Raw genomic sequence first — 15,963 nt, 5'->3', positions numbered from 1 at the left:
AAAAAAAAAAAAAAAAAAAAAAAAAAAAAAAAAAAAAAAGAAAAAAGAAAGAAAAGAGAGAAGAAAAGAGAAGTAGTAGAAAAAGCATTATCTTGTCGTGTCCATTGTATCCATATCTGCAAGGTGACTGGAAGAAGGATCTTCGACCTTCTCTGGAATCTGTTTGCTCTGACAACCAGGACAATTATGTACGATCTCATGAGCAAAAAGGTCACAGTCAATGCAAAAGTGATTGACGCATACAGTGCATTCATAGCGACTGCTTACACTCATCCCTCTTGCATTATTCTCAGTAACCGGCCATTGATCTTCAGATGGTACTGATGGGAAAGCTATGCCACACGAAAAGCATGCAGAGCTCTTGGACGCACGTTGCCACGGTACATCCACCCAGTTCTTCAAGGGAAATAAGTGATGATAAGATCGAGCAAGGTGGGTTGAAAGGATTAATGTAAGGCCACATGCTGGACATTCAGCAGGGAGACCACAAACTTTGCTACTACATCGTGAGCAAAGGTACCCTCCGCAGGAGGGCTTAGAATGACATGCGCAAAGTGAAGGGCTCGCCTCGACACTGCGAGATGGGAAACCCATCATCAGAAGGGAACTTGCAGACTGTTTCTGGGAGTATGCAGCTGGTGGAGTAGTCACGTCCATTACTAATTCACGAAAATGCTGCTCGTTGAGAGCCACGCCGTACGTAGTATCATCGCCGCCATTGGTTTTTGCACAGAGCTCACGGCAAATGGCCACCTGAGCAGCAAGGCCAACGATTCCGACTCGGATTCTATCATTAACAAGAGTAGATATCATTTGATGAATATCACCGGGATCTGAGGAAAGGAGAGAGCCGAATATAATCAGGATTTCGCGTGTACCGTGACTTGGAGTATGGCTGCCGGGCATTTGTTAGCGGGGATGGACCATGCAACTAGTCTTGTGAGAGCGGAAAAAACAAAAAAAAAAACTCACAAAAGGGAGCCCCGAGCCATCTCTAACCCATTCTGCAAACTGGGCAGACCTTTTGGGTCTTGCGTCCTCAAGGCCTGGATCGCATTTATGTGCTCCGTTGGATTACCGCTCATATCACTTATTCTGACCGCAAGCCCATCCCTCAAACCGAGCAAACCGAGCTGGGAGATGGGGTTTTGTTCAAAGAATTCTCTCACAAATTCTTGCGCGTATCGAATAGTTAGAAGGTATCGTGTCGGTCGTAGGTCTTTCTCTGCCATAGATTGCGACAGATCCAGAACCAAAATAAGATGTCGAATGATACCACGTTGTAAAGGAGTCGTATCTCGGAGTAGCCTATGAGAGGATACGGTCTCAGCAAAATGAGCTTCTGGCCGCGTTCATACACGCAGATTTTCCCCTACCCATATTAGAACTTACCTCTTTCTTTTACCGGCCTCCAGTAACCCTTCGACAGTAGAACTGATTGTACCATCTGCCCCCTCCACTAAGGTCTCCCAAGTTCTAGAGACTTCCCATTCTGCACCTCCGCGCTGCTTTCTCCTCCGCTTTGCATGAGAGGCGGTAGCACTTAGCGACCCTTGCAAGTCTTCATCTTCTGTGACATCTCCAATGAACTCTTCGTCTGAATCGGCCATTTCTTGTTTTGCCTTATTTGAGATCGTAAGATACTTGAGGAGGAGTAACTGAAGAAAGTCGAAATTTATAAGTCGGAAGAGTGAATTGATAAGTTATGGTAAATCGAGTCGCACGTAGTGATGTAGTGAAGGCGGATAAATCATCGAAAGCTCCGACGGAGCTCCGTCATGTTATTACAGAAACCCGTGTCAATTACATACAAAGTGCCCTAACTTGTTTTAGTAATTACTTGCTTTCCTAGGATTTTTTATCGCTTTAATTCTTTTTTTTTTGGGCTTTCCAATGCAATTGATGCCACAAAAGTAATTGTGTCGAGCAGATGTGGAGAAAAAGATGCATCGCATCGACCAGATACGCTGGCGTGACAGCAATCCGGTGTCGTCCTCGGGGCTATCGACCCCTCTTCCCCTCTATCTACTCCTCTTCTTTGTTCTGTACCCTTTCTCCCTCCGGATCCGCCGGTTATTCCGCTTCGTTTGAGAATCGCTCGCGACCTCACTCTTCTGGCAAATTTTCTCTTCGACCCTTTAAGCTTCCCCTATCAATTTCACGCATACGATACTGTTCCGCCGAAGCGCATGCAATGGCGACAAAGGATAGAGAAGTCCTCCCCGACGTGTATGTGGCCAACGATACTTGGTGTTTCCAGAACAACCATTTGACTATCTCTCAGGGCCAAACCTCTTCACTACCACGTTTCTCTGTATGACTTACAGCTTGGTGGTTCCTGGGCCTACAATGGTATCGTGAAGGTTGATGCGAGGATTACCCGCCCGACTCAAGAGATCGTCCTTAATTCGAAGGAGATTGAAGTCCAGAATGTAGACATCTTCGCGCAAAATGGTCCGTCATGGAGAGCTCCTTCCCTCCCAGCGGGTCATAAGTGTGGCTGTTTGTGATCGGTCAAGTTACTGACGGCAACATCATTGTGCTTTTACCAGGCGACAAATTGACAAAGGCGTCCAAAATAACGTATGACAAGAAGTCAGAACGGGTGTCATTCAAATTCCCGCAAGAAGTAACACCCTCCGATGTTGTCCTATTTATCAACTTCAAGGGGACCATGAACAATGCTATGACGGGGTTTTACCGCTCCAAGTACAAGCCTGCAGTAGAACCTGCTACAGACACTCCAAAAGAGGGTGACTTCCACTACATGCTGAGCACGCAGTTTGAGTCGTGTGATGCGCGAAGAGCTTTCCCCTGCTTTGACGAGCCGAATTTGAAAGCCACCTTCGATTTCGAGATCGAGGTGCCTAAGGGACAAATTGCACTTAGTAACATGCCCGTTAAGTCAGAGAGGGCTGGGGGCAATCCTGGTTTCAAATTTGTCACGTTCGAGAGGACACCAGTAATGAGCACCTATGTTAGTATACGCTCATATGCATCCATATATGTCTCTATCTACACGGAAAGCTAATACGCGCATCCTGCAGCTTCTTGCGTGGGCAGTCGGTGATTTCGATTATGTTGAAGCGATGACGCAGCGCAAATATAAGGGCAAGAGTATCCCGGTCCGTGTATATACCACGAAAGGCCTCAAAGAACAAGCTCGCTTCGCCTTGGAATGTGCTCATCGTACAGTGGACTATTTCTCAGAAGTCTTTGAAGTCGAGTACCCCCTACCGAAGGCAGACCTTCTCGCTGTCCATGAATTTGTATGTTACTAGGTTTGTTCTCTTTTGGAGATGTAAACGGGGCTTACTTACTGTGATTCTTTAGGCTATGGGTGCCATGGAGAATTGGGGTCTCATCACATACCGCACGACTGCCGTGTTGTTCGATGAGGGTAAATCTGATACCCGGTATAAGAATCGCATTGCATACGTTGTCGCGCACGGTTAGTCTCATTTGGTTTGTTCTAATACTATATTCGATCATTCTAATCCCGGGGCTTTCAGAATTGGCTCATCAATGGTTTGGCAACCTTGTGACTATGGATTGGTGGAATGAGCTCTGGCTCAATGAAGGCTTCGCCACATGGGTTGGCTGGCTTGCTGTCGACCATTTCTACCCCGGTAAGGATATCACTTTCCTTAAGAATTGTCACAGAATTCTAATATAATCATCCAGAGTGGAACATATGGTCCCAGTTTGTTGTACGCAATAATCGAGGCAATGATGTAATTTGTTCAGGAAGTAGTTAACGGTTTCCCAGGCTGAAGGTGTTCAACAAGCGTTCCAATTAGACTCCTTGCGCGCGTCTCATCCTATCGAGGTACCTGTTAAAAACGCCCTCGAAGTTGATCAGATTTTCGATCATATCAGTTACTTGAAGGGAAGTTCGGTGATTCGGATGCTCAGCGAACATCTTGGTCGCGAGACCTTCCTACGCGGAGTGGCCGACTACCTCAAAGCCCACGCCTATGGTGCGTCTTGAGAAATTGAGATATTTTTCGAGAGGTGCTAACAGTCCATCCTTTTCTTGCAGGAAACGCCACCACAAATGACCTTTGGTCAGCTCTCAGTAATGCCTCAAAGCAGGATGTCAACAGTTTTATGGTGAGTGAGAAACGAAGCAGAAACCGTTTCGAGCGTTTCAACTCACTTATTACCAAAAGGACCCTTGGATCCGCAAAATCGGCTTCCCGGTTGTTACTGTGGCCGAAGAACAGGGACGAGTTAGCGTCCGCCAGAACCGGTTCTTGTCGACAGGTGATGTGAAGCCCGAGGAGGATGAGTCAACCTGGTGGATTCCTCTAGGCATCAAGTCAGACCTGAACACCACAGACGTCGACTCCCGTGCCCTTAACTCAAAAGTTGACACCATTAAGGGAATCAGTCAAGACTCGTTTTACAAGATCAACAGAGACCTTTCAGGGTTCTATCGAACAAATTACCCAGCCGATCGCCTGGCAAAACTTGGGAAGTCTCGTGATCTGCTGAGCACTGAAGACAAGATTGGCTTGATTGGTGATGCTGCTGCCCTGGCTGTGTCTGGAGAAGGCACTACTTCCGCGTTGTTGGCATTGTTGGACGGCTTCAAAAGGGAGAAAAACTATCTGTGAGTCTCTAGGACACGCCAGTGCTCTTCTTCCCCCTGGACTTGGCGCATCTATTCTAACGTTCGTATTCTTAGTGTCTGGTCTCAGATCTCTTCATCCCTCTCGAATCTACGCTCTATATTCTCTCAGAATGAAGACGCAGCGTCGCTTCTTAAGAAGTTTACTCTTGAAGTGACCGCTCCCGCTGCTGAAAAGATTGGTTGGGATTTCAAACCTGATGAGGATTACCTCACTGTGCAGCTCCGGAAGCTCCTGATTACAGTGACCGGTCTGGCGGGTCATGAAGGGTAAGTATACCTCTCCAAGTATGTACTTCGAAGTTGCAACTAATCTCGGAGCTCCAGCATCGTCGCTGAGGCTAAACGTCGCTTTGAACTCTGGGCTACGGGGCAAGATAGAACTGCAGTGCACACAAATTTGCGATCGGCGATTTTTGGAATTGCGATCTCGGAGGGTAGTCGCAAAGAATATGATGCCGTCAAGGACGAGTATCTTAAGACAGACTCTGTTGACGGCAAAGAGATTTGTCTGGCGGCGCTTGGGCGTACTAAAAATGCTGACCTCGTGAATGATTACTTAAACTTTGTCTTTTCAGACAAGGTAGCTATCCAAGATGTCCACAACGGGGCTGTCTCTCTGGCCGCGAATTCCATAGTCCGACATCTCCTATGGCAGTATATGAAGAACAATTGGAGTACCGTCGAGGCCCGACTGTCCGCAAACAATGTGGTCTTTGAGCGGTTTGTGCGAATGGGCCTTTCCAAGTTCGCGGACCACCAGGTTGGAGCAGATATCTCCTCGTTCTTCCAGAACAAGGATACCAGTGCTTACAATCGCGCACTAGTGATTGTTTCTGACAGCATTCGAACCAACGCTTCCTACAAGGAACGGGATGAGAAAGCTGTTTTGGAATGGCTCCAGACTCATTGATTTTGCCTAATTTTCTTTTTTCCTTTCTTTTCTTCCAGCTGTAATCACCATAGGGGATTTCTTGGAGGAAGGGGTATACTATAGGGAATCATCAATCATCAATTATCAACCATCAACATGTTCAAATGTGTACAAGTCATGTGAAGGTGATGTCCTACAATGAGGGGGAAATAATTAGGTCACAACATGCACACAATGGTCACCTGAGACGCTTCATTGTCAGACGGATACTATTTCATTATTTTTATTATTGATGTGCAATTCGTATCCAGCAATCACAGGGAAAATGGTAAAAGAAAAAAAAAAAAAAATAGCAGTAGTGGTCATAGTATTGTATGAATGGACGCACTAGACTGGATCGGGAGGTGAAATGAAACGGTCCCGACCCAAAAGGAACCTGCACGCTGGGCTCGCCTGCTCTCCTGCACTCCAGCAACGCAACGCAACCGCCATTTCAAGTCGCCGCCATCAACCACAAACCAGAGTATAGCAACTCTCTTTCTCTTCCACTTTCATCGACTTGCGGTGCTTGTTCTTCCCACTTCTTCTATCTCTCGCTCCATTCAATCTTTTTTTTCTTCTCCTATTGACAAACAGATATCCCTTTTGACCTCTACCCATCATGAACCCCGAGTGGTAAGTTCTCTGCCTGATGATGACCCGTCTCCGGTTTGGATCACTTCTTCCTCAAGGTTTCTCCTTTGTTTTCCTTTAGAAACCATAGGGTCGATTTGTCACTTTGATTTCAATACATTATATTGTTTTTGCTTCGTTTTGATCATCTTTTCGCTGACCTGCCGGCTTCTCTTAGAGGATTTCCCACCCCTAAGCGCCCCGATCAGTCCTTATCTTAGCGGCAGATGTACGGTCTGCGATCTCATATATTGGAGAACTAACCATCGAAATAGATATGACTACCTCTTCAAGCTTCTGCTTATTGGAGACTCTGGTGTTGGAAAGTCCTGCTTGCTTCTTCGATTTGCCGATGATACCTACACGGAAAGCTACATCTCCACGATTGGTGTGGATTTTGTATGTAACCCCGTCCTTGCGGCCTTCCGACATTATATCATTATAGCAATCTAACTCTGACCAGAAAATCCGGACCATTGAACTCGACGGCAAGACTGTGAAACTTCAGATCGTATGAACAAGGCAGCACAAATGATCATATTGACGTGGCATAACTGACCGATGACTTTAGTGGGATACTGCAGGCCAGGAGCGTTTCCGAACCATAACCTCATCCTACTACCGTGGCGCACATGGTATCTGTGTTGTCTATGATGTGACCGACATGGATTCTTTCAACAACGTCAAGCAGTGGCTCCAGGAAATCGATCGCTATGCAACCGAAGGTGTCAACAAGCTGCTTGTGGGCAACAAGAGCGACATGGAAGACAAGAAAGTTGTGGAATATACTGTGGCGAAGGTACGGTTTACGAAAGCACAATCTTGGCCTCGTGACATTCCTTTTGGACCATGAGAACTAACCTGGCTTTTCTAGGAATTTGCCGATAGTCTGGGAATCCCGTTCCTTGAGACTTCCGCCAAAAACGCCTCTAATGTCGAACAAGCTTTCTTGACGATGGCAAGACAGATCAAGGAGCGCATGGGGACCGCCACTATCAACAACAAGCCCACTGTGCAGGTCAGCCAGGGCCAGGGTGTCCAGTCTGGCTCTGCAGGTGGATGCTGCTAAATTCACCGACCTTCTTCTCCGCACCTCGCTGGGGACCATCTCTGTCTGGCAGCAGTGATGCTATGGACAAGGACCCCTGGCAAAACGTGGCAGTGAACAATCTTGACGGGTTTTCATTCCAGCATGCTTTAAACAATCAAAACCGGTGCTGTGATTATGGACTGACCACACCCATTGCAATGGCTGCTGGGATCTCTCGTCTATTCTCGTCATAGTCTTCTTACTACTCCTTTCCCCCCTCCCCGGCTTCCATCCTGCTTTAAACGGTCTGCGTTTATTGTCCTCTTGCTGTCTTCTTTTCTATTTACTATGATTACTGCTGGTGTCTTTTTTTTTTTTTTTTTATCTTTTCGACAGCATGCCTACGTCTCGTTGCCCCATTGTCTTCAGCAGGTTGGGTTCCATGCGTGTTTTTTTTGTTGGAATGGATTAATGGAAAGAACTTAATGAATGTCCGGAGCAATATTCTTATCTAGTTGATATTGTATCAGTTGGAATTTCAAGTATTGCGTTTACAACTACATATCTGGTAATCATTTGGGTTCCACGTGGAGTACGAGACATATCCTGAGTACCCCTGTAAAGATCTAGAAGACTAGCCATTCACATGCATAAGTTCTGGAGCAGCATGGTAGTGTTCTATACTGGGGAATTAGCCTCAAAAAAATTGAGTGAACAATTCATATATATTCCATCATCATAATCAATTTTATTGTAATCAAATTAGACGCTAGGCGCTATTTCAATGTTGGCTCCCTTCTTTTAGAAAGGGGAGGGGCCAAATAAAAATACCGAGGCACAGTCGCTCGGCAAAACGTCATGAAGGCTATCATTTGTCCCCGTTTTGAACCGAATGATTACCGCGTCCGGGTCACTCATAACAGCCCTCTCACCTACATTTACTCTTTAACCCCTGTCTGTCGCCTCTGGACGATTGATTAAAATAATTACCACTTGAGCTCAGATTAAATCCATCCCTCTTCCCGGCTATATAACTACACGCCTGTTCCTGGAATACGCTGACTCCGCTATCATCTCCCCATACTAACCACATTGAACTATTCCGTCCCCGTCATGTCTCAGTCAACTATCGAACAACAAAAGAAGACGGCGGCGGCTTCTGCTGCCGCCCAGCAAAGCGACAACATAGCACATGCATTGTCTGGGGCTGGGGGCGGGATCCTTTCCATGGCTTTAACGTACGTTGCAGCAATCGTCTCTCTTCCCGTTTTGCCAGTAAACGCGTAAGTCATTGACAATCTGCAGTTACCCCCTGATTACCCTTTCAACGAGAGCGCAAGTCGAATCGAAGCGCGCCCATTCTACCACCCTTGATGCCGTCCGTCGAATTGTGCAGCGAGAAGGGTTCTCGGGTCTATATGCGGGCCTGGAGTCTGCACTGTTCGGAATTAGTGTCACCAATTTTGTATATTACTACTGGTATGAGTGGACGCGGGCCGCATTTGAGAAGGCTGCTATCAAGGCTGGCCGAGCTTCGAAAAAGCTCACGACCTTTGAGTCCATGGTTGCTGGTGCTCTCGCTGGTAGTGCAACAGTCATGATTACCAACCCAATCTGGGTCATAAATACTCGGATGACGGCCCGCAAGTCAGATTCCGACGAGCAGAGCCTGCCTGGGACGCCCCCCAAGAAAGCACGACCGTCAACTATCAGTACCCTGGTGGAGCTTCTTCATGAAGAGGGCCCTAAAGCCCTTTTCGCAGGCGTCCTTCCGGCGCTCGTGTTGGTTATCAATCCCATCCTCCAATACACAATCTTTGAGCAATTGAAGAATGTCTTGGAGCGCCGAAGACGTGTGACCCCGAAAGATGCGTTTTATCTCGGTGCTCTAGGCAAAATCCTGGCCACTTCGATTACATATCCTTATATCACGATCAAAAGTCGGATGCATGTCGCTAGCAAAGAAGGCCCCAAAGAGAGTCTGAATGGAAGTTTGAAGAGAATCATCAAGGAGGAAGGCTACGTGGGTCTGTATAAAGGTAAATCGAGTCTTGCGTGATGCAATAAATGTATGCATCTTAGGCTGACAACACCGCACAGGCATTGGACCGAAGGTAACCCAAAGTGCAATCACTGCAGCATTCTTGTTTGCATTCAAGGATTTTATCTATGGCATGACAGTGGCCGCTCGGCGATCCCAGGCGGTCTCAAAATAAAGAGAAAAAAAAAAAAAAAAAACGTCGAGCATGATCATTAATGGGGATTTCAAAAATGATACCCGTATCCCATGTTGTAAATATGCAGAGGGCTCCTTTCCCTGTGTCTATGTTTGGGTGTTACTATCTTTGGGTACATCATGTCTCTCTTTCTTCTTCTCCCCTCGTCAGTCTCTGTTGGTTGGACAGTTTACAGCATGCTTTATTAATTGCCATGGCATTTTTTGCTGTATAGGAATATTACCAAGGGATAGTTTTCTTCTATTGTGTGGTAATTCTGGAGGAAAAGAAATAATTATGTTTCTCAACTGTTTTGTATCATGGGCTACTGGCCAATTACTGTACAGCTTCAGCTTATGAGTGTGTCTATATTCCATCAAATGCAAAGTGTATGTGAATAGAGCTCTACATAATCCAATATCCCTATACTTCCAGGGGTACAGTCCTTTGTAATTGATACCCCACCCTCAGTGGTATATCTGACCGCTTACCATTTTCAGAGATCATCGCGGTTCCGCGTGGACGCGTTGATTGAGATGGACCTCAACTTTTGACTTTCCATACTCTACTCTGTATTGTCCTGACTTTTCATATTTTCATGGCTTTGATGATAATACTACTCCCCTCACTAATAAATGTGAGCTCAAACAACCAACCTTCAATTAACATCATGTTGACCTGTGGTTTCCTTTTGAGCAGATCTTCTCAATACTTGAACGATTTATTTTATTGGGCCTCCCAATGATAGAAGGATTATTGTGCCTCTGCCCAAGAAGATGCGATACTGAATGCTTCTGGGAAAAGTATCATAATGGTATGCTAATTTTGGTCTCATGGAGTTAGGAAAAATCTGTTATTCACTCATACCAACCAAGCATCCTGTTCCTTGACAATTCTTAACGCCCAAGAAAGTCATTTTTTGCAGCAACTTCAACTTATAAAAGGTTAGTGCTGCATTACACTACAGGCTATCTCTCGGTAAGTATATGTCACTCTGGGTTCCGGTAGGGATAAGGGGAGGAGAAGGGACCAAAAAAAAAATAAAATAAAATAAAATAAAAGAAATAAAAGAGAAGAAAAGAAAGAGAACCGAGAAAGCCCAGCTAATATGTCAGAATTTTTGCCAGGCTAGGGAGCATTGAAGACTTATCATAATGCCCAAGTATTTGTCCGACATAGAGAATAAAGAAGGGTTGACCCAAGAAGCTCAGCTCTTACTATCGCAATTCATGAGAAGTTCGTACGCTAAACACCGGCCGGCGTATGCCAAAAATTCCAAGCTTATGTTGCCTAATAGAAATTCGGCGCCAACACCAGCAGCACGACGTTCTGGCCGACAGAGAACCGGGCCCATCAATTATTACGAGAAAATAAACCTCTTTGCCGAGCAGGATTCAGACGAAAATGTGAGCGAACGATCGCGCAACTCCTCGGTAGCATACCGACCACGAGGAGGCCATTCGACATCCCCGTTGGACCCGAGACCGGAGCCGCCCCGGTCTTTTCAGCATCCTCAGATCAATGATCCCCGGCCGGATAATCCTTCATCTTGCAGAACTTCTCGCGATCAAAGAACTTTAAACGGGCTCTTACATGGTCGTGAATTGGGCAATACCAGCCAACAGTTACATATTTATTTTGCCCAAGATCTGAAACCTTCCAAGCACTGGCAAGGCGCCTCAAATGACGTTATTGTTCTGGCTTGGTCACCGGATGGAACCAGGTTCGCAGCCGGCGCTACTGCGCAAAGTGATGAACACAACATGGAATACAATAGGGGTAACAATCTTGTTTTGGGAGACCTTACAAGAAACCATATAAAGGAGCTACCGGACCACTGGGTAAAATGCCCTTGGAGGCGAGTGACGCCCGGCCAAAACCAGACAGATACACGTCTATTCATGAGTGTCACTGCCATGCAGTGGTTTGATGATATACTCTTTACATCAAGCTATGATAACACTGTGAAATTGTGGGATGTCAGCAGTCATGCCAATGCTGGTTGTGTTGGCACACTCAGACATAATTCGAAGGTTGAGGTAATGGCGCGTTCGAATTTTGATGAACAGGTACTGGCAACTGGTACGGATTCTATTGGACTGTGGAACATCAAAGAGCGAAAGCATACCTCACTGGAATTTCAACAACGACAGCGGAAGAAAGATATAGAATTGGTGCCAACCTCATTAGCATGGGGCACTATTCCAGCAACAAGGAACATCCTGCTTGCCGGGATGTCAGAGAAGGATGAGAAGGATGAAGGAGTTCCACAGAATGGGCTGCTTGCAGCTTGGCGCATGGATGAAGCATCGATGACACCAATTCACCTTTCTCCAAATGCGCAAAATATCTTTGATGTAAAATGGCATCATTCATTGCCATTGTTCCTCACTGGGAGCGCTCCGACACCCTCGAGGGCCTCACTCGCTAGGTCAGTTGTTCGGTTATATGATCCTCTGAGATCAAAGATGCACAGAATTGAACTCGACTGTCCTGCCCTGGATATTAACGATGTGACTTTTTGTCCGGCGAATCCTTATTATGTAACTGCTAGCTGTACTGATGGTGTTACATACGTTTGGGATTACCGCAAGCCTGAGGATATTCTGCTCCGGCTTGGGCACGATGGTCCTTCTGAGCAGATAGATGAGAGTCTTCCCCGGGAGCGAGTGGATGTCGGCGTCAGGATGGCACTATGGGGGGATGGTCCTGACCAGTTTTACAGTGCTGCTTCGGATGCCGTTCTAAAGAGATGGGATATTCTTCGGTCCCAGGAGGATGTTCATGTTGATGATGTTGCGCGCTTCCCAGGCGCGGTTATGTGTGGTGCATTTTCAAGTGATAAAACCAACCTTCTGATAGGTGATTCTGCTGGGGGCCTTCATGTGCTATCATCAAGTCCATTTCAGGCCAGTGATGAGCAGAGTATGGTCTTTGAGAGCTCGACCGAGGCTATTGACGACAACGGGGACCAACAGGAAGGTTCTAACTCCGAGGCTAAAATGGCGAATAATATGTTGCTGGGTGAGGAGCTGGTTAGACATCCCATTTACGGCGTCGGAAAAGGACCTCACTACAAGGGCCCATTTGCTAGCTGGGCGCGTCCTGACAGCACACCTCAACATCTCATTGCTGAAACTCCTCTCAAGGAGGAAGTACTAGTTCGTCAATTTGATGGTGCTCCGTTAAATGATCGGCGAGGGCTCGACGAACAGTCTCGAAAAGAAATTGCCTCTCGAATCCAAATCTCCCGGATACGCAACCAACGACGACAAGAAAACAAAAGAAAAAGAGATGGCTCTACTAGTTCCGCCAAACCGATCTCATCCAGCAGCAATAATTTCATCGATCTTTGCAGCAGTGAAGAAATAGATGATGAGGGGCCTCTTCTTCCACGTCCCATTGATAGGTCTAAGCGACATGCCGGGAAAATTGATGATCGAGTGATTATGAAGACCGAACCTGAGATAATAGACCTCACCTTGGAGTCCGATCCAGAAGAGATTGCAAGCCCATCTATATTTGAAACAGTGCTTGGAGAACTAGAAGAAGACATAGAGGAGGACTTTTGGTGGCCAGCAAGCGGTACTATCGATCCGAATTTCCCCAAAGAAGGCGAAGAGGATTAGTCCAAGCCATGATTAAAAAACAATAATGCCGTATGTGTGTGGGCTATCGCTTCCTATGTGGATATCAATACCATCTCTCTTGCATACGCCATTGGATTTGAATCAGAACTTGGTTGATAATCGTCCAATGAGACTTGATCTATCATGATGGGCTTACCACACAAGGGACTCATGAAATAAGCGAGAAAGCTCTGTCATGGCTTCTCATTGTGATGCATATGATGATATGAACTGAGAATTGGGATGAGATGCACAATGATATACTCCCTGGCACGTGAAAATCCAACCCCTAACTCAAGGCTGGGGTAGAATCATGGAAGAAGTGAGAAGATATGAAAAAAAGATGAATTGAGAAAGAGGATAGGTGTGATACAGGTGATCTTAGACCTATTTTAATGTGATGGATTTCTAGTGTATATAAATTTGCCATCATACAGCCTTATAAAGACCTATTGTCACAACCTGGCTTCTCTCGTATCGTACCTAGGGTTCTAGTTAGTTGTATTTCGAGACAGGACACTTACCCTAAGTGTCTTCCAAGTAACCGTATGCTCAATGAACATCCAGGTCCTCTGTGTATCACGTCGAAGGTATGTCGCCCTCTCCAGGCTCCGTAAGATAATCAACAGGTAGAAACGGTACAGGTAACGAATAGAGAAACAAGGCCAACCGAGCACGTATGCTGGGTTGTTGGTTAAGTGCGGACGAGTCAGAAACTAGAAGGTAACTAGTGCTTGGTTAACTAGATTGATTGCGAAGAACTAAACTAAGTGCATGAATGAGTGTCCTTATATATCCCTCACTTCCTACCATTTCGTATACCATTCCTCTGGTAGGAAAATGGTAGGTCACGTGATTACTTCATAAAATATCAACTTGATCCTTGTTCCTTCTGCATTTCCATCACAATCTGCTATCCAACGGTTCTGCCTTTCTTCCCCGTGTAGTCACGTGAGGCTGATGTGGCTAGGTCTGTAACACCTATTTAATCTTAGACATATTCCGGGTTGGCCTGCAGGCCACAGGGTGCTGCTCCGGAGCCTGGGAATACATACAAGTACATACTACTGCCGAATTCCGAGGTGCCGGTGTTCAGACCATCCGCCATCGGATAAGGGCTTCGTGATGCTGTCTACTAAGACCTTTCAAGTGATCAATCCGGGGGTAACACTCTGCGTCTCGAACCGGAAACCTAATAAAATGATCGTACCGATCAATCCATTTGTACCACCTGTGTAAAATCCTGCAAAAATGCCAATCTAAACTGCATACGATATTATAGAAAATCCCCACAATGATCTGACAGACTATATGACAACAGTCCCCAAAAGGAAAGCGATAATCGTGTTATAAATAGTAACGCATATGCATGCCGGAGGATCATGTCTTATTTCTTGGTGTCTCAACCTAGTCTTCAACCTTCCAGAAAAATATTATCAATTCACAATAATTATCCAAACTTCCATACTTGTGAGATCATCGTAGCTACCCAGCTGTAGCCAGCCAATTATATCATGTGGCTGATGCACCGCCACTGGCGTTTGCATCCAGTGATGGGATTACGTTTATGGTTATATACAAGTAGTTCTCCTGTTCCGAATGAACAAAGTTATGCGTTCTTATAAGTTCTGATTTCTATCATCAAGACTGTCATCATCAAAGACTGATATACTCTACATCAGATTTGATCAATTTATACCAGTCCACTGCTTGAGCATACAATACAACGACGATTCTCAATGTCGTTCGCTCCGCCTGCCGGTCCTCCGCCGCCGTCCGTCCCGGAGGGGTGGAAGCCTGAGTTCGATGACCGATATAAGCAATGGTAAGCTTCACATACCCCTAACCTACAGCGCTCAAATCAAAGCACGTCAAAAAGACAGTGGTTAACTTGAACTACTAGGTACTTCGTAAACCTGCACACCGGCAAATCCCAATGGGAACGCCCAGAAGCCCCAGCCAAGAAGCAAGAGGAGCTGCATGAACCTCCTAGCGTCCCGCCACCATCATACGAGGAATCCGGCGCAGGAAACTCTGCAGCGGGTGCGAATGACAAGAAAGGTGGTTTTGGCTCGAACAACCCCTACAACCAAGAAAAAGATAAGGAAGATGTGATCGAGAGCGATGCAAAGCTAGCTGCGCGGCTACAAGCTGAAGAGAACGCTCGATCCGGGACGCAAAGCCCAGCAGTACAGCCGGGTGCCGCTGCTGATTATTACAGCGATGGCTCGCATGCGCAATCGCCGGGTCCTTCGTCAGCGCAGAATCTGGCGCCTCAGGATACAGGTCGGGGAAATAGAACGCGCAGCAGGAGTTTCTTGAGCAAGTTGATGGGGAAGGCTAAGCCAAGCGGTGGAGGCAGTAGTAGTCCCTATGGAGCCGGAGGGTACAGCAGACCACCCCCGCCGCCACCGCAGTCATATGGGTACCCGCCAAGTGGTTATTATGGAGGTTATGCGCAACCACAGACGGGGTATGGTTACTCCCAATACCCGATGCAGGGTGGGTATGCACATCCCCAGCGACGACAAGGTGGCATGGGAAATGCAGGTGCGGCAGCGTTAGGTGTTGGCGGTGGGTTGCTTGGTGGCGCTTTGCTGGCGGAAGCATTCGATGGGGATGACAATACTTATGTCGAAAACAACTATGGTGATGATGGAGGAAATTATGACGGTGGTGATGATTTCGGTGGTGGTGACTTCTAGTGGCCGCACTTGGTCATGGTTAATACGTTTGACGATTATACGCTTCCTTCATGACCTTCAAGTATAGTATTGTTAATTTCGGGAGGATGCAACATGGGTTGGTTTGAACGTTTGTCATTCTGTATTTCGGAGCTTCAGTCTTCGCTTTAAAACAACCATGACTTGCAATTTGGGGATCATGCATCAAGATTTTATATTTGAACA

The 15,963-nt window shown here is 46.4% G+C and overlaps 7 protein-coding genes across 7 annotated transcripts; 6 read left to right on the top strand and 1 right to left on the bottom strand.

Annotated features, from left to right (window-relative positions):
* Positions 1-39: 39 nt before the first annotated feature.
* EURHEDRAFT_411608 (TFIIH/NER complex subunit SSL1) lies at positions 40-1,920 on the bottom strand. The gene is made up of 3 exons (XM_040781671.1): positions 1,393-1,920; positions 973-1,308; positions 40-895 (listed from the first exon to the last, which is right to left on the bottom strand). The coding sequence occupies exons 1-3, from the start codon at positions 1,608-1,610 to the stop codon at positions 88-90; spliced, it is 1,362 nt and encodes a 453-aa protein (XP_040639568.1). The 5' UTR covers positions 1,611-1,920; the 3' UTR covers positions 40-87.
* On the top strand, positions 1,821-5,830 carry EURHEDRAFT_411607 (M1 family metallopeptidase). Its single transcript, XM_040781670.1, has 12 exons — positions 1,821-2,229; positions 2,285-2,454; positions 2,553-2,977; positions 3,048-3,269; positions 3,334-3,451; positions 3,513-3,629; positions 3,685-3,710; positions 3,770-3,980; positions 4,043-4,113; positions 4,173-4,615; positions 4,691-4,903; positions 4,961-5,830. The coding sequence occupies exons 1-12, from the start codon at positions 2,195-2,197 to the stop codon at positions 5,544-5,546; spliced, it is 2,637 nt and encodes an 878-aa protein (XP_040639567.1). The 5' UTR covers positions 1,821-2,194; the 3' UTR covers positions 5,547-5,830.
* A 338-nt stretch (positions 5,831-6,168) lies between these two features.
* EURHEDRAFT_376934 (Rab family GTPase YPT1) lies at positions 6,169-7,248 on the top strand (the record flags this gene model as incomplete). Its single annotated transcript, XM_040778902.1, has 5 exons — positions 6,169-6,179; positions 6,455-6,578; positions 6,643-6,690; positions 6,751-6,978; positions 7,054-7,248. The coding sequence occupies 5 exons, from the start codon at positions 6,169-6,171 to the stop codon at positions 7,246-7,248; spliced, it is 606 nt and encodes a 201-aa protein (XP_040639566.1).
* An 851-nt stretch (positions 7,249-8,099) lies between these two features.
* pmp47 (putative peroxisomal membrane protein Pmp47) lies at positions 8,100-9,829 on the top strand. The gene is made up of 3 exons (XM_040785717.1): positions 8,100-8,447; positions 8,515-9,248; positions 9,310-9,829. Exons 1-3 carry the CDS (start codon positions 8,323-8,325, stop codon positions 9,423-9,425), a joined length of 975 nt encoding a protein of 324 aa, XP_040639565.1. The 5' UTR covers positions 8,100-8,322; the 3' UTR covers positions 9,426-9,829.
* Positions 9,363-10,068, top strand: EURHEDRAFT_38508 (uncharacterized protein). Its single transcript, XM_040779641.1, has 2 exons — positions 9,363-9,874; positions 9,926-10,068. The coding sequence occupies exon 1, from the start codon at positions 9,456-9,458 to the stop codon at positions 9,783-9,785; it is 330 nt and encodes a 109-aa protein (XP_040639564.1). The 5' UTR covers positions 9,363-9,455; the 3' UTR covers positions 9,786-9,874; positions 9,926-10,068.
* A 505-nt stretch (positions 10,069-10,573) lies between these two features.
* On the top strand, positions 10,574-13,526 carry EURHEDRAFT_411605 (WD repeat protein). Its single transcript, XM_040781669.1, has 2 exons — positions 10,574-10,665; positions 10,723-13,526. Exons 1-2 carry the CDS (start codon positions 10,580-10,582, stop codon positions 13,052-13,054), a joined length of 2,418 nt encoding a protein of 805 aa, XP_040639563.1. The 5' UTR covers positions 10,574-10,579; the 3' UTR covers positions 13,055-13,526.
* Positions 13,527-14,697: 1,171 nt separating this feature from the next.
* Positions 14,698-15,769, top strand: EURHEDRAFT_38433 (WW domain-containing protein). The gene is made up of 2 exons (XM_040779613.1): positions 14,698-14,879; positions 14,958-15,769. Exons 1-2 carry the CDS (start codon positions 14,794-14,796, stop codon positions 15,757-15,759), a joined length of 888 nt encoding a protein of 295 aa, XP_040639562.1. The 5' UTR covers positions 14,698-14,793; the 3' UTR covers positions 15,760-15,769.
* Positions 15,770-15,963: the final 194 nt, after the last annotated feature.

The sequence above is a fragment of the Aspergillus ruber genome (genome assembly GCF_000600275.1).
Source record: "Aspergillus ruber CBS 135680 unplaced genomic scaffold scaffold00010, whole genome shotgun sequence".
Classification (NCBI taxonomy): domain Eukaryota; kingdom Fungi; phylum Ascomycota; class Eurotiomycetes; order Eurotiales; family Aspergillaceae; genus Aspergillus; species Aspergillus ruber.
This window is presented reverse-complemented; position numbering and strand designations above follow the sequence as displayed.